The sequence below is a fragment of the Colias philodice genome, chromosome 6 (assembly GCF_061535455.1).
Source record: "Colias philodice isolate Cphi_HAF_F1 chromosome 6, ilColPhil1 Martin Lab GWU primary, whole genome shotgun sequence".
Lineage (NCBI taxonomy): Eukaryota > Metazoa > Arthropoda > Insecta > Lepidoptera > Pieridae > Colias > Colias philodice.
Window position 1 is genome coordinate 9,325,645 of NC_143091.1, and position 18,475 is coordinate 9,344,119.

The window sequence follows — 18,475 nt, forward strand, 5'->3', positions numbered from 1 at the left end:
TTTGACGGGATGTGCCCCGAACGAAGCCTCATCAAAATAACAGAATTTTTTCTATTACAATTATCAGAATCGAACCATGGCGATGTAGGAGGCTGACACTGAATCGTCGTATACCAAATACCTTTTGTGAGTGCGCGCTCATTAAAATATTCATGCCATAAATTACGACACATTTTTTTTTGCACAGGAAAGTACTTCGGAATAAACCGGTAGACTATTAAATAATACTCCATCACTAATTGCCTGCCTAGCTACAGTGTTAGCCTCGTCATTGCCCGGGATGCCTACGTGTGAAGGAATCCACTGGATAACTAAGGTTTTATTTTGGGGTTGAAGTTTTCAGATGGTGTCTAAACGTGAATTTTCTATTAAATTAAGTTAGAAATGTTTAAATCTAGCATTAAAATTGAGACCAAATTCTTGATTATACAGGGTGGGAATTTTCGATAGGCCCTGAAGGGAAAGTATACTTTAAATACTGGAGATAGCAAATTTTGCTGAAAGGAAACATTCCTTTATAATTAAAAAGAAATAGAAGTGCATTCCAATTTCCAATATTTTTGAATTGTTTGAATCCATGAAATTTTATTCTAAGAGCAAATATTGTTACGAGAATGAAAGAATGAAATAACAAATTTTATTAAGCTATTGCATAGCTTCTATCGCGGGCCTTGAGCGCGGGGACCGAATCTAGAAATTCCGTAACGAAAAACCTCACGCTCCCCACTCCGACGGGCACGGAGGTGTGGCTTGAAGGCATAGCATGCAATAGATTTACCGCGGCAGTCCCCGAGTGCCACACGTTTTTTATTTTTTTTATAATTTTTAGTTACTTAATTTGATTCCCAGTCGAAGCAAGTGAATTTTCGAAAATCTTTCAATGCAGTGATTTTTCTTTTTAAAAATAAAGGAATGTTTCCTTTCATCAAAATTTGCTATCTCCAATATTCAAGTAGGTACTTTCCCTCCAGGGCCCATTGAAAATTTCTACCGGGTAACATATTTCCTGTATAAGATTGTTTTTCTGTCATCACATCTTAATTTAGCAATGAAAGACTTTATAACGTACTAGCTTTCCGCCCGCGGCTTCTCCCGCGTTTTCAAAAAAATCCCACATAGTTCCCGTTTCCGTGGGTTTTCCGGGATCAAATCTATCCTATGTGTTAATCGAAGTTACCCTCTATATGTGTGCTTCATTTCATTATAATCGGTTCAGTAGTATTTGCGTGAAAGAGTAACAAACACACACATACACAGCCTCACAAACTTTCGCACATCCTAACACTTCACTAATATATTGTAATACTGCGACTGTGTCCTGTGATCGTTGTTATGGGCAGGTGTAAAAAATAATATAGGTATATCTAACACTCGCGCTAATTAAAACTCTTATACCTACATCGTTCGATCCAAGAGCTTTTAATGAGCTTTTTAAAAGAGGTTAAAAAACACAAATTAGAAAATGGCATACTTAATATTTATTTTCAATACAAAATTACAAAAGTGAAAAAACATACAAAAGCGTTCCGTATGACAAATTAGCCATGCTTAAGAATAAATTACAATAATACCATTTTTTTTTTACAATCATTTCTAAAAAAATTACAGTAATAATTATATAACGCCCGATCTAAGGATGGTTATTAATCATTATTAATTATTGTCAAGAGACATCCATCTGAATAAAATCATCTCTACATAGAGAGGTAAAGGCATAATAATTATACCAATGTGGCATCAAAAACGAAGTTCCTTACTAACTATGCTTATTACATACCTAATATATAATTTTTAACTTGTTAAGAATATCCAATTTCTAACGTATCTTCTAAAACTTACACCTATTTCAGTTTTATATCTACTTACTTTATAGACTAGAGTAGATAATTTTTGAAACAAAAAAAAATCGCAGTCGGATGAAACCCATTAGAAAAGGAGGGGAATATGATAAAAATGTAAGGAAAAATAAATTACGGTCAATCCAAGTTCGGGAAGTGGGAGGGGGGAGCTTTTAAGAGAAAAAAATGGTCTCTCTCGATTTCCGACAAAACTACAAGTCCTACGGAAAAAAGTTCAATGGCAAAGTTGTAGGTAATAAAAGGATCTACAACTTTTGTATTAACAATTTTTTCACATAACCTCAAAATTTAGGTGAAAAATTCAAAAAACCAAGTTTTTGGTTTTTTATTTTTATCTCCTTCAAAATTTATTGTTTTTCTACGAAATTTGGTGAAAACTTACTTTATTATGTCCCAAATACACTGTAATTTATTTGATTGAAAATATTTATTTTTTCGCCTTATTTTTAATTAATACCAAAAAAACAACCTAATTTTCAATCGAAAAGTCACCCGTCAAAATATCAGCTTTTTTCAAAAACTTGGGGTGCCTTTTATTCATTGAAATCTCTACTTTCATATGGTGTAAAAAAAAATAAACACCACCATAGTAAATGTTCTCAGGAAATGCATACAAACAGTGTGAAAATTAGCTTTTACTAAATCAGGCACACTTCTGGAACTACCTGAAATGTTTTTATCGACATCATTTTGCTTTTGAATATACAGTGTAAACTCTATATAACGACACTCCATTTAACGTCAAACTCCGTATAACGTCAAGATTTCTCGACTTTGGTTGGTTTATATTGTTGTCTATACAATAATACACTCCATATAGCATCACGCTCACTCTAATTAACGACCACAATAAGACATTACCACTAGGAACTAGGACTAGGTTGTACTGACTAAGTTGCCGAAATCAATGAAAATGTAGTTGTGTACATTCTTTTTTACTGACATACCGAAGATTCTCAGAAATGCAGTCGTAGAAAAATAAAGAAAGAATTCTGCATGCCGAAGAAGATGGACGATCTGCCAAAAAATTGAAGAAACCTCAATATGAAGACCTTGATCAAGCGATGATAACATGGTTTCATAGGCAATGTCAAAATAATATTCCTGTCTCGGGACCAATCATGCAATTTTCCCTTTCTCTCCATTTAACGACCACTCTCTATAACGTCGAAAAATGCACGGTCCCTTAAGTGACGTTATATAGAGTTTAAACTGTGTAAAATATTAAACTTAGAACAGATAATTATTTTTCTTTTGAAATATTACCGAAAAGCCGATACAAGAGAAGATATAGAGTTCGAGAAGTGTGCCTGATTTAGTAAAAGCTCATTATCACACTGTTTGTATGCATTTCCTGAGAACATTTACTATGGTGGTGTTTATTTTTTTTACACCATATCAAAGTAGAGATTTCAATGAATAAAAGGCACCCCCAGTTTTTGAAAAATGCTGATATTTTGACGGGTGACTTTTCGATTGAAAATTAGGTTGTTTTTTTGGTATTAATTCAAAATAAGGCGAAAAAATAAATATTTTCAATCAAATAAATTACAGTGTATTTGGGACATAATAAAGTAAGTTTCCACCAAATTTCGTAGAAAAACACTAAATTTTGAAGTAGATAAAAATAAAAGACCAAATACTTGGTTTTTTGAATTTTTCACCTAAATTTTGAGGTTATGTGAAAAAATTGTGAATACAAAAGTTGTAGAACTTTTAATTACCTACAACTTTGCCATTGAACTTTTTTCTGTAGGACTTGTAGTTTTGTCGGAAATCGAGAGAAACCATTTTATTCCCTTAAAAGCTCCCCCCTCCCACTTCCCGAACTCGGATTGACCGTAATTTATTTTTCCTTTTATTTTCATCATATTACCCTCCTTTTCTAATGGGTTTCATCCGACTGCGATTTTTTTTATCTTTTCATTATTTTTAAAGGCTTCTACCCCAGTCTATTATATTATGACATTACTTTGGATTTGTCGAATAAAACAATTAATATACAATGTGCAATTTTAGGACGAATATAAACATTCATTTTTTTGCTATTATTTACACAAAAATGTGCAAAATACTTTGTTGAAAGATATCGAAATATCATTGTGAATTTTTATGATTAATGAAAAAAGCTCAAGCGAAGACAATGAATCTACTTAATAAATTATTACAATCTAAATTTATTTACAACCTTAATTTACAAAGAAAAGCTGACCAAATTGTTAAATATTTTGTGATCCAAATAATTAAGCATGTTTGTTTAGTAGGAAAATTTTTGTACTTACTGTATATAAAACAAAAATAAGATTTTAATAGAGCTCTCGTGGTTTAGAGAGCATTTTCAGATGCAAGAAATATTTTTTATCTAAAAGCGAATACCTAATAAGAATGAGAGCAAATTGTGAGAGTAAGTAGACAATAGCCGTGGTATAAAAATAATAAACAATTTTACATAAAAATACTAAAACTACCTAAAAAGACACATACAGCAATGATATAAAATTACATCGAGCTTACGATTTATTCTAGTTTTATTGATGCATTCCTTTATCACAGCTTATTAAATCGAATTAAAATTTAATTCACATTATAATATTCCTTACCGCATAACGTCTTTTAAACATGTCTTAGAACTACGGACGGAAAATTTAATCCGAAACGGAGTCAAATCAAATAACAAACAAAAACGCTTCGAATAGATTAATACTTTCAAAATTTAAGGTATAATTTGAAATCTAAAACAACACATTACACAATGTTATAAAACTGGAAACGTTATAAATTATACACAGTAAAAATGATAAATTTTCCACAGTTTATGCAATGTCGGTTGTTTTAATTTTCAGTTGTTCACGTGTAGCAATTATCTTCATCGGCGTGGTCCGAACAGTCGATGGTTCCATCACACAGTTGCGAGAGGGTGATGCACCGGCCGTCCACGCAGCGCAACTCTTCATTCGGGCAAGGAGACGCGTGAGCACTGTTGTGTCCTAAATCGTCGGTTTCGAACAGAGTTGCGTTAGATTCTGGGGAATCTGCCATTTCTTGCTTGCGTGCAATCGCTGCTTTCTGAAATTATGTAGAAAAATAATAAGGTCTTTCGCTTAAAGCATGTTAAAGTTGAGCACAAAGAATATTAGAAAACACTTAAAATACATGTAATTTTTTTTATAATACACACCCTTAGCAAACCAGCACCGTCAATTACTCTTTCCAGGTTATCAAGAGATTTATCAAGTCGTGTTGGAACAGTTGCAGGGACAATTTCTTCTGGTTTCATTGATTGCTTTACTTTATCAGATCCTTCCTTTTCTATGTTGCCAAATACACCCAAATCATCCATTTTGACATCTTCAGATGAGTCATTTTTTTTCTCAGATGCGTTACTTTGGTGTTTCCTAAAGTTTTTGCGATACATCCACCGGGGTCTCTCTGTAATACTTCCGGGGATTAAAGGCTCTTCCTCGGATTCTTCTTTTTTTGGTTTCGGCATTGGTCTTGAGTATGGAGTGAGACGGGATGGTGAAGGTCGCCGAGTAAAATTACGCTTAAAAGAATTTGTAGAATCGCTGGTCATGAGCAACTCTTTGCTGCTATCACTTTCTCCTGAAAAGACAAAAAAATATTATTTAGTTTATCAAGTGAATCAAATAATGTGTATCGTATGTTTGTTTATAAGATTATTTTAATCCAAAAATAAAAATTTCATTATTTTTAAAGAAATTACAATTATTACTGTTCTTCATAAATTATTCACTATGTAACATAATTTAGACAATATTTAGTGTTATGGAAAAATAAAAAAATATAATTTTATACACTAACGATGCCAAAACATGCTCATAAAAGCATATTTAAAATAGTAGTAATGTTTTACCGTTTCTGTAGTGACCATTCCGTATTTCTTGTGTGGGCAGTCTATTTGGCTTCCTTATAGACGGTGCTGGGGCTGATCCAGCAGACTCTTCTCCCGGTTCCTCGATTTCTGCTGCTGCGGACACCCGGTTAGGGACTCGAGTGTAACAATTTTTATCCAATTCATCATCACCACTAGGACAGTCAGAGTAACCGTCACAAACCCAGCGTTTCACTATGCATAGACCTGAACTGCATCTGTAAAATACACGAATATTATCTTGCTTAATAGAAAATGCCAATTTTAAGGTAATATAACATTTAAATTATTTGGGCGCCTTATAAGAAAACAAGTCTTTAATGGTTATTAAAATTTAGGCGCTTATGTTTTGAGGTGCTTGAACATAATTAGTATGAATGCTTTACATTCTTTTACCTTGTCAAAACTCAAAATAATTATAATATTAGTAGTATCGATACTTTACCGAAATTCATTTTCTTCACACGTCGAGCAAGGTGCTTCATCCTCTCCACCAGGGCAATCTTGAGTCCCGTCACAAACCCAATCTCGCGGGACGCAGGATCCATCCCCACAAGCCAGTTCCCTTCCGTAGCAAGGAGCGCGAGCGCTGGCGCAGTTGCTGCTTGAATACTGGTTACAACTGAACATTGAATTTAATTCTGTTGGGATGTAGCCTTCGCAGTTATCCACGATTGCTAGAAGATAAGACACATTTTTAATTTCACTTTGAAAAGGATCCAAACGTGCAATTAAATTCAATTTTGAGAAAATATTCGTAAATTTTACCTTTACACAAATTATAGCAAGGTAGTTTTGAGGAATACGGTGGTGGACTACATTCTGGTTCTAGAAGTGCACAGGCAAAGTGGCGAACCCTTTCACTACAGTTGGTAGCCACCAAGTACTCGATCTGAGGTAACAGCTGAGTAACTTCTTTCTTGCCCACGACGGCTGGTGCTCCAGCTAAGTCGTATGGCAGGATTCCCCGGCATAGAGGCAGATGCGTTGATCGGCATTGGGGTACTGTGAATATTAATAATTTGTTTTTATTTTTGTACTTAAAATGATTTTAATAATTATTAATAGTTCGTTAATAGTAGCTACTTAAATAGCTTAATGTAATTTCTGAATAAGTTCCTTGAAAGTAAAGCACCTGAAAATATCCCTTAGGATTCCATCTGTTAATTTTTAACCGCATGCTCCCATGATATTTTAATTTGTCTTACCGTCAGATAGAGCATTTATTGGATAGTTTTTAGTTGTAGTGTCATCCCTGTCTCTCCAAGTAGGAAGTGTAGGAGAAACTCTAGTATTGTACAACGAGCTTTGTGTAGTAGCTTTCATTTTTGCTGCATCTTCTATAGATATACCGAAGAGTTTTGAATGACCCGATGTAAACTTAACATCAGAGTTAACTACAGGTTGCCCGTAATATTCCTTAGTACCAATTGGTACTTTCGGTACTAATCTGTGGGTTTCATGTATTTGTGGATTATACACGTTCGGTTGTTGAGTCTCATGAATGGGAACATAATATGGTCTGGTAGTAGTTTGTGCAATTGAATTTGTAGTGTAGTTTTCTTCAAAGTCATCATTGATTTTAGATGTAGGAGAAATATTTGTAGACTCCGCCTTCTTTATTATTTCCGTAGTAACTCTCTCAGTACTTGTTGACACAGCATCGACATCTTTGAAGTAAATAGCTAATGGCTTTTCTGGCTTTTGAGTAATATGAGGCCTCAGCGTTGAGTCCTCAGGAATTGAGCTGGTTTCTTCGAGGATTTTAGGCTTTCGTAAATTATCGACTTCATCATTTCCATATTGTACTTCTGGCTCTATATGAGTAGGATAAACTGGAGGGATTGGGAATTTCCTTGTAGAGCTGGTTTCTGCGATCACAGAAGATATATCGATATTTGTGTCATTCTCAGCATCATAGAAATCGATTTCAGTTACTTTTATACCTGTTTGTAAAATATATTGTAATACACATATTTTATGCCTTGAAAATCTTATAACAGTCATCTAAAAATTTGAATGTAAATCTAATAGAATTAAAATATAATAAAATAAAACAAAACATAAAAATGATTTAATTCTGATTCATGAATAAATAAATTGAAATGTTATGTAACAACTGAAATAACCACTCTGATATGAAATATGCATAACACATAATTTAATCTACGAAATTAACACAAATATTACATGTAGTTAAGTATATTAAAAATCCAATTTTGTGAAAAGAAATATGAATCCTATTAACATACCAGATGCAAACGATTTCTCTTGTTGGCTCTGTTTCAGTTTTGGTTTTTGCGTTGAGGAAGTTGGTGCAGAAGAACTATACGAATGAGCTTCAGTAAAGCTTTGTTCCCAAGTCGTCGCATTTATGTTGTCTACGTCTTGTCCAAGGTTTTCTGAAAGCATTAAAGGTTTCCTATTAATTAACTATTAATTACAATTAATTTAATCACCTTAAAATTTCAGTTTCGTTTACTCCAGGAGACTGTTGAAAAAATATATCTGAATTTTTACAAATTTAAATAATAATTAGTTAATTATAGTGTAATCATTTTATAAATAAGATTTCTATAAGCGGTCTTATAATTTTAATAATCTAAAATATACAACGAATACCGAATACCGTAAGGAAATCTCCTTTTTGCATAAATGTACAGTAAAGTTGTTGCTCTCTATATTTGTTTAATTCGAAATATTTAACCTCTATTAGGATTTCTCAATAAGGATATTAATTCAGATCAGACTTGCACATAATATGCGTAACTTCGTCAAATCTTGATTTTCTAAATGATCTGACAAAATATTAGCTTTACATTGTAAGCGAGTATTTAAACTATAAGTAAGTGGGACGATTCTGTTTGTGCCCCAATTGACGTAATATCAAATACGAACTCGTTGATCTAAAGACGAGAGCAGAGAAAGCCGGGTTCAAAAAGTCACTAGCACGTCTCTGTAAGAATATCTTGACTTTGACCTGTACATCGTTAATAATCCTTATCAATTATATAACTGTTGATGTAAGTTGCTTGAAATCTTCGATGTTCTACCACGTTTTATTGTCCCATGTTGCGACATAAAACACATTGTTAAAAAGATCATTAGACTAGGTACCTACAGTTACCACTATGGGTACATTAATATTTGTTATTTAAGCCTGCCGAAAGTGTGGTTTTGTTGGAAGTGATTATCATTTATACTCAAGTTAATAGCACCAGTATAGCACATATTTTGTCTCAGATATCGACTTCTGTCTACGATATGCTTATGAGGCCACCATATATTATCTACTAGTATATTACATTGCTGCTACAATTAAAATATATGTAATATGTTTGACATTTTGAAAATTGATTTTTGTAATTATTGTGCACGTGTTAATATTGCCGACAGCATCGACTTTGACCGCAAAAAGTAAGTAGTCTATTTACACTTTACACGTATTCAATATTGGTAATCGCCGTGTGTTGGCTAATTAGAATTTACTTCAGGTGTCCCTACAATTTAACCGATCACAAAATATTGCCTACATGGGAACAGTTAACCTATTAATATCAGTTTATTATGTTTATGTAACAAGTTGAGATCGTATTGAATTAAAGAGTAATGTAAATAATTAATGTACTTGAATATTATTAAATGTATTATGTAGTACGTATTCAACAGATTGTTTGAAATTCTAGCAAATATTATAATAATCATAAAAAAATAAGGTTGTATTATTGGTTCAGTTATCCATACCTACTGATACCTACATAGATTCTTAATTTATAGACTGTTATGGAGGCAACGAATTCTGTTTCTCTCTCTAGATCAAACTTTTATTAATAACCATTGGAAATTGAACCCAGGTGGATAAAAATGAAAAGAAAGTAACTACGGATTCATGTACTTTTTAAAGAAATGCCGTAAAATCGAAAATATCGGCCATTGAAGTTGCCATTCAATGTATTTCGTGAAGATGTCATAAAGCACACAATAAAACCAAGTATAAAAAATATTGTACACATATCATGATGACAAGCAAAAATATTATTAAAAATTATATTGTTCTTGTCATTCCCTTCGGATGTAAATGTGAAAGTGGTTAAATATTTATGAATATACCAGTAATCTTCGTAAGGTATAGAGGTCCAAAGCAATATAAGCGTGAATAAAGGACTATAATTGTTTTGAATGAAAGTTATTTTATGCCCCAGGGCCGACGCGACGTAATTACGGTATTTTTAAGTCATATATTAGCTGTAAAAGTTCGTGATATGCAAAGTGTTTCTTCCTAATTGGCGCTGTGGATCGTTTTATTGCTTCTTTATGTGGGCTTGCTATTGAAACAGTAAAGCTTATCTACAAGGATTGTTTCAGTTTATTGGAACTTTCTTTCTTCACCATTTAACGTAATAACTATTCAAAAAACTTATCCCATAAACAAAATTTTAGATAAGCTAAGTAAATGCTTGCTGCTTGAATATTATTTTCTTAAATAAGAGACATAATACTCAGCAAGTTTGGAAAGTGATATGATGGCAACTGTTATGATAAAAGATATAACATCCCGTACATCCGTACCAGCTGTACTTGTTATTATTACTTTTGCTGAATAAAAGATCCTATCAAACTATCACAGCACGAAAGCCGACTACTTTTTGAAAGTTAGAGTAAACGTACACTTGTTATTTGCAATTGCGTAAAACGAAAGCTTCGTCTTTATTTGTGATGATATTCTATGATGTTTAACGAAATATAATATCTACAATTCAACTTTATTTTCAATTCAGTAGAATTTTAATAATAACAAATTTAATTCTTACCAGGCATAAGGAAGTAAACAAACACAGCTAGAGCAACGCACACACCGAAGAGTGCGACGGGCCATCGCAACAAACGGAGTACCCGCACAATTTTCTTAGCGCCGCCCGGTCCGTCCGACGGCACTCGATACAAACTATCTGGATGCGAACCCTGAAACAAAAATAAATCTTATTTCCATCTAATTACAGGTCATCGGGGAGGTCGATCATTCAACATTTCGCGCAGTACATCTTGCATTGCACGGTCTTCAAAACGGCGATTAGTACCTAGCAGTTTCCAGAATACACCTAATAACCAAATTGCAGATCTTTTAATCAATAAAATCGTGTTTGAGATGCTGTTTTATTTATTAATTATATCTATGATCTAAGCTGCGTCTACGTTTTATAATTACTGTTTACAGATTAATCTACGTTCGAGTTTTTCAAATGCCATTACCATAACAAGCGTAGAAATATCGCAAACACGAATTGGCTGCGTCTGGAATTCCTTGAGTCGTGACTTGTGAGCATCTTTGATAATGTTACGTGATTGTTGCATTATAAAATGTTTATGGTGTCATTTAAATGGATGAAAGCTGGCGTGTGGGTATGACAGTCGTAACTTTTGTTAAGTACAATAAAATGCTGATAATTTATGCGGATTACGGCGGCTGTAAGCCCGCGTTGTTCTTGTCCGCGATGAGACATCATCATGCCCCTTGACCTTAGAGAAAGTTTCCGAGCACAAATATGTTGCGTTATTGGTCCGTCTCACATGTTCTAAAATTATTGCCGTTAATCATAGCTTATTGGACTTAGACCTATCAAAAAATAAAGCCGGTGTATCAAAAAGAAAATATGAATTATTTGATGTGTTGTTTTGATTAGCAATACCTTGTTGGCAGAATTTTAATGAAGTAAAAGCTTTATTTATATAAATATTTCTGGTTTTGTTAAGATAATAAGTCGTTTAAATAGTTTATGCACATTTATGTAGAGACATGTTTTGACTCTACGTAATTGCTAAACTAGCCACGTGTGCTATTCTAATGAACTATTACGTGCCGATACATTACGTATTTCAACACTCAATTATTCTCTAAAACTGTATAAACTAGATATTCTAATGAAAATAATGTCTAATTTAATGCACAAAATTGTACCCACTATATATATAGTAAGCTAGCGCAAAATATATGTATGTTTTTGTATGTATTTTTATCTTGCCTACCTTAGCGCTAAAAGGTTGAACATCCCTTGGCCTGGCAAAATATTTATCAAATTTTGATTCGTAGCTCATCCCCTCATTCATTGTTGGAGTCTGAATAGATCGTATCCTGTACGTACCATACTGCTCACCATGCTCAGAAATTGTGGGCAAATTACCATTGGGTGAACTACAACTACTGCTTGATCGGGAATATGCATAATTAACAGAACCATCACTGGGATTCTTTGGCTTTTTAGCAAACGTATATCGTTTAATTGGTTCTTCTATAGGTTTCAAATCATACGTCTCAAATTTCTCTGTCACGTAATTTTCTTCAACTTCAGTGGTTGGCACATAACGTAGTAATCTTGGTTCTTTGATCTTCTTAATGTATTTGTCAGCATCTGTCTCGTTATCCAACTTCTGAGCCAGGTTTAGGGAGCGTTGTAAGTCATTAGCCGATCTATTGGATTTGCGTTTGGTCTTGCGTTCTACGGTTCTAGTATGCACATGGTCATCCACAATTTCTGATTCCGAGGCTGGTCGGTCACCATATAACACATAATTTCCATTCACCATTGTGTAAGCTTTAAGTTATTACAAGATGTGCAGTGACTGGAATATTTTCATCTTGTCCAGATTTTTAAAAAGCGTTATTGGCATAACTTTTGTAATATTTTGACAGCACAATAATTAATCTTTCATGTCTCGTGGTCACTACACTATAAAATACTGTACGACCATGTTGGCTGAATGAAGAGAAAAAATATGGTTTGTTTGTTTATTGAAACAGTTGTTATGTCGATTGTGCACGCAACAAACAGTTATTGGGTTGTTTAATTTGGCAGCGGATGAATGAACAAAGTATGTATAGAATTTCCTGTCTTTGACACGATGGATATTTTCGGGATGGTCTTTTGCAATAAATTATGCTCAGAATACAATTATTATGTTAAGAGCCATGGCAATGTGACATAAAATTACACACCAAGAACAGTAAATTTACACGCGGAATTAAAAAGTACGTACGTTGTAAAAACTTTTAATCGCACGCTGTAATTTTCCAACAGTATGTGAACAAAAGCTGCGTATATGAAGTTCTTAACAAATAATGAGAACATTGCAATGCAGTAAACTGCTCAGTAGATAACGTACGGATCGTTATGTTGGCTATTATTGTTTTGACGAGGTTCCCGCGCTTTTTGCCCCATTTACGCGGGAATTTTCTCAGTAAAGCGCGTGCGCGACAATGGCGTCCAACTACATCGAGAGTGAAAGATTGTGCAACATCTCAGGGTGTTTTATGCAATGATGTGCCGTTAGTGCAACAGATGTTTTGAATCTTAGGTCATTTAGTTACATTTCCTGATCCTAATCTATGTCTACATTTGCTTTCATCATTAATAATGTTCTTGTGGGAATCTATATCGTCGGATTAAGTAATATTATATGTATTCTCATTTAAAATGTAATTTTGAAGTTACAAATTGTACATTATACATATTTAAGACTAATATATTATTATGATAACCCAATAGCTTGGCAACATTAAATGCATTAAGGTAACCTTTATAAGATCTAGCGATAAGGTCAATGTTTACAGATGTATTGAAGATCAAATTCGAAATCTATAATTATGGTTTGTGGGAGCACAATCTTTGGTATGCGAATGCGCACTGTATCATCAAATCGCTGTAACAAAGGCAGACCTTGATCTATGTGTAGGCAGGCATTCCTGCCGATTTCGTCAATAGTCAAAGGTTCTATTATGTGAAGCGAACTTTGAATCCTTTATCTAAAGAGGACATCTTGTCTTTATATGGAAAAAGATATGAAGGAGACTTGGTAGAAACACAATATAGTTATAAAAGGTTGTTTTAAGAAGTCTGCAAACCTAAAAAGTAAAACCGCTTCTTTATCTAAGATTTATCGAATCTAAGATTTATCGAATGACCCTTATTTGTTTTGACAAGTGTGAGAAGCTATCCTTGTCATTTTGTATGCTATAATTTGATGACGAAAAATAAGCTTTTATAGAAACACGTAATTGGTCTTTCCTAACGCGAAAAATATAGCGGTAGCCGTAAAATACACCGTACGAAAGAGTACGAATGAATGAGCACCGCGGTCGCTGCCTAAGGCATTTAAATCCATACATATCGTAGTTTATCGGGTATCACTAAAGGAAATATATTGGAAATCTCAATAATAGTATGGTATGATGGTAAGGAATATATAATCTCTCCAGGGAATTATTATTTTGGTGCACATTATTTTTTATAGGTATTAAATTATACTTAGATAATTTCCTGGCGCTACATCGCCTAAATGCATATTCACAATATATGATTTCTTGTCGCGGAAAATAATTATTATAAGTGAAACATAGAAGCAAATTTTTAATTTCTAATTATGTATTACAAAGACTTGATAGAGCGTTAAAGTGTGACATAGTATGTTGCATGGATTACTGCAATTGTATGAAACGGAGAAAGCTATAATGTGCATAATATGCCTATATTTACAACTAAAATAAAAAATGTAAAAGTGCCAATCAAAAATATAGATAATGTATTGTTCAGAACGTATTATTTCCTATATGTATAATGTTATTCAGTATTTTTTTGTGTGTTGCTACTTTCCTTAAACATCATGATTGACGCATTAACCATGACTCAAAATTAAAGCTTTTTTTAAACTTAATTTAGTTTTAATCCACCAAAGAAGAGTTAGACGCTGAAATCCATAGAATGCTATAGATACAGAGAAGTAATGAAAAATTTAACTTTGATAGCGCACAAAATATCAACCAAGGTGCAGCCAATCAACAAACAACCATTAGGTATTAACGAAACAAACAAACCACAGAACACAGCACTAATTATAAATCACATTCACAATACATGCTGATTAAGAACTGTAGAAAAATTCTGCTTAATGCTCCAAGCCTGCGCGTAAGACTGAACCAGGCGACACTCACCACCGTTGCACCACAATGTGGGAAACAGCCGTGGAAACGTGTGAACATGCTTTACGCAACCCATTATATCCAGAAGATACTAGATAAATTATTTAGCAGCTCCCATTCATTGACCGATCCGCCGATTACAAGTAAACAATGTGAACTGGCCGCTTCGCAATCTTTTTACAGATGAACATCAGGTTAAATCTCGCCAGAATGAAAGGAGAAACAAATTGAGCTATAGCAATCCTACATTGCGAAAGGGTTTGTGTTATAATCGAGAAATTGGATACACAGACATAAATTGGAAATAAATTTATAGTTTGGACAGTTCTAAAGGGGTGCGATGGGAAAACATGAGCGAGCTCATACACTTACAAAAACAGCAGGCGCAAGGAAATTCGGAAAAGTTCGTTTGCGTGTGATGAGTGAAATTTCAGAACGCGAGAATTTAACTTGAATATATAAAATAATAAGAATAAAGATGAATATTAAAATACTTGAGACTACAATTTTTCATATACATATTTCAATAAATATGTATCTTAGGAAAGTAAATTGCTCTACTTTATTTTTTTACCTCTGAAAATTCAATGTTTCTATAAATTAGTAATTTAGTGAACAATTATGCTATAATATAAAACAACATTGGATCGTAAAAGCTTTTAGCGTACAGTTCTTACAAACAAACATAACTGAGATGTTCTGGTTCCCAGATCATGAACGAGAAGGTTGGTTTCCATTATATTACGTAAATAACACAAAAATATACACATTATATTTATCGTGTCTAGTAACAGCAGGAAGTTTGGCGTCAAAGATTGTTGGTTGTAAAATTAGAAAAGAAAATAAAACAACAATTTTAAGATTGTGTCACATTACATAATTTTTTTCTTATTATTTTTATTTTATTTTCTTTATTTATCACAAAAGGTCGTTACATGTGTACTAGGGCTAAATACAGTTATATAAATATAAGTTGGCGTATGCACTACCGGTTATATTATACAGCTCACATTTATTATTATTTTGGAAATATTCAAAACCGTCGAGCAATATATTCATAGTGAGATGGGATTCGAACCCGTGTCCTATATTCTACAATAGAGACGCCGCTAGGCTACCCACCACTTTTGACCTAATTTATGTTTAAAAAAATAATAACCACGGGTATATAGCGGAATTTACATAGCTAAAACGGTGTGCAATGGAAACACGTAAACTTAATCGTTGCGTGCTTACCGTAGCTTCTATTGTAACAGTCGATTATAATAACGTTACGTACAAATTGTTTTGCTAACGGGTATCACATAATTATGGTAAGTTTTATTATTTTGTAACAACTTATTATTATTCGCATTGACAATGGATTGCCAAATTTTTATCTGTTGAATCTGGATCCCAGGTTCGATTCAAATGACTCAGTGAGCTCAAGTTGGATTTACTGACCTATAAATTGATTCGTTTTTTTAGTTCTCAGACAAATGAATATTGTACCTTAGTTTAACTTTACAAAAATACCTAAATCTGCATTAGATTTAGGTATTTTTTTAAAGGTCTATACCGCAGCAGTGAGAGGAAAATATATTGGCTAAGGATAAAATAAATACATTTTTGTTGTAAAAACCTAAATTGTAACTGTAGGTTTATATTCACATAGTAATAGTGATATGAATGAAGATATGAAATAATTGAAACAGTTATTTGTTTAGTTTAAAAATAGTTATGATGAACTACAAAAACAAATATATAACAAGAAAAAAACACACTGAACTTTATACTGTGAGACAATGTTTCGCGTGTCGATAACCTACATCTCGGCTAAACAAATGAATAACGACTATATATAATTGTGACAATCATTTCGTCAACATGTCAACACTATTCAATTAAATCACGTGTAACACATTTTAAAAGACAAATAAAATAAAACAAATTCTTTACTCTATTAACCTCTTCAAACCAATCTAGTAATTGCTTGATAATTTTCTTATATTTTCAATTTGCTCGCTTTATCCAGGAATTATCCACCGCATCACCATCATGCTAAGCTTTTAAGTTTTTTACATTTATAGAATTAATTTAAGAATAAATACTTACAAGTATTTTCTGTAAATAGTAGGTAGGTATGTGCGAAAAATTCGTTATGAATGTGTGAAGAACTGCAAGTATTATCTAAATAGCCAACCATATTTAAAGCCTTGTAACTATTCGTAAACCATATATAATACCTTGCAAAAATATATATCGGTATTAAAATATAATGAAATGATGAAATGGATAAGAAATTGTATTCAATACAAAGCTTTCTCCTAGTTTATATTTCCCATTATTGAGGCAGTAACACTAACTTGTTTTCGCCATTCCGATCTAGGCATATATTATTAAGTTTCACGCTGTTTATCTCGAGCCATATATCACAAGAATCATTTATCATCTGATGACCGGTTGGTTACGTGCCTCGACGAATTACGCGCGAACACGCTAGTCATGTTTGATTAATTGCTTTTTTCGGGAAGTATTTATAATGGCTTAAGAAATAGGGACACTATTCAATAAGCGAAATAATAATAGCACCGCAATCGTTTGATCGTAACGCATCATTTGCATAATTACAGTAAAATAATAGACTCCTAAATCGCGTTATTAAATCATATTAATTAATACCACATATAAGAACGCTTTGTGCGTTTATATTATAGTCGTTAAAATAAACAACAAAACACATAAGTTTCAAAGATTTATAACGCGTAGATTATGTAATCGGAAGCTCAGCGAAAAGCTTTCACTGCGCTTGTAACTGCATTCCTGAACTTATAAGCTTCTTACCAGCTTCTAATGTGCAACTCGTGTTTTATGAAATTTTGTTACGGATTTCATCTTGGATTACATTTCAAATATCGACTGCTCACGAATTCATCTCCAAGAAGTAGAAATGTCGATATGAAGTTTATATTTATGCAATTTCGTGCCTAATGGTCTATTTTATTGCAAGCGTTAACTTATAGAAGGGAGTTTTTGTAACGTCAATAAGCTAGTAGCCGATTAGTGAGTTCTTAGTAAGAAGAAGTATACTCTATCGGTAAGAACTTCTTACCGATAGAGTATACTCACTAACTCACTAACTCTATCCCTCCTTTTATTGATATTTTAAACAGAGTTAATGATAATTTGATATTTTAAAAATATCAAACCAATATATCTAATCACGCAAGCCGTACATTATCAAATGGGCGTAATAAAATCAAAACCAAAACGACCTTTACCTGACATTTCGTCTTTGTTTGACTACACAGTACACAGGCACAAAAGTTCCTTTTAAGCTTGAACTTTGAAATTAACACTAATGCCATCCGCATATTTTGCCGGTCGATACCATATAATTCGGTTCTCGATCAAAGCTGAAGTTCACTGATGATATCTTGTTCGATCCATTGTAGTTTCCCTCCATTGTAGTTATCGTCTCAGTAGTACTATAAAATATAAATTTATCACAATAATAAATACGGTTGCTTTATTACCTACCCGTGTTTTTTCCTTTTTCGACATAACTGCTCCAAACCTACCTAATTAATTATACACATTCATCAAAAATTTATTTAAAAGATATTTAATCCATACTAATATTATAAATGCGAAAGTAACTCTGTCTGTCTGTCTGTTACTCAATCACGCCTGAACAACTGAACCAATTTGCATGAAATTTGGTATCTAAGATATATTTTGATACCCGAGAAAGGACATAGAATAGGTTTTATC

At 33.1% G+C, this 18,475-nt stretch overlaps 1 protein-coding gene across 5 annotated transcripts in view; it reads right to left on the reverse strand.

The window, feature by feature from the left end:
• Positions 1-1,455: 1,455 nt before the first annotated feature.
• Positions 1,456-18,475, reverse strand: part of LOC149487947 (uncharacterized) — a 44,577-nt gene continuing 27,557 nt past the window's right edge. The window contains exons 1-11 of one of the 5 annotated variants that reach the window (XM_089696670.1): positions 14,618-14,750; positions 11,776-12,503; positions 10,563-10,713; positions 8,004-8,153; positions 6,960-7,622; positions 6,520-6,756; positions 6,197-6,428; positions 5,734-5,969; positions 5,038-5,462; positions 3,806-4,925; positions 1,456-1,858 (exon numbers count right to left, since the gene is read on the reverse strand). In XM_089696670.1, the coding sequence (XP_089552796.1) occupies positions 4,707-4,925; positions 5,038-5,462; positions 5,734-5,969; positions 6,197-6,428; positions 6,520-6,756; positions 6,960-7,622; positions 8,004-8,153; positions 10,563-10,713; positions 11,776-12,333 (2,871 nt within the window). In that variant the 5' untranslated portion in view covers positions 12,334-12,503; positions 14,618-14,750 and the 3' untranslated portion in view covers positions 1,456-1,858; positions 3,806-4,706. Of the gene's footprint in view, positions 1,862-3,805; positions 4,926-5,037; positions 5,463-5,733; positions 5,970-6,196; positions 6,429-6,519; positions 6,757-6,959; positions 7,698-8,003; positions 8,154-10,562; positions 10,714-11,775; positions 12,504-14,617; positions 14,751-18,475 lie in introns of those variants that run through there. The other 4 variants (XM_089696667.1, XM_089696668.1, XM_089696669.1 and 1 more) reach the window with 4 other exon arrangements.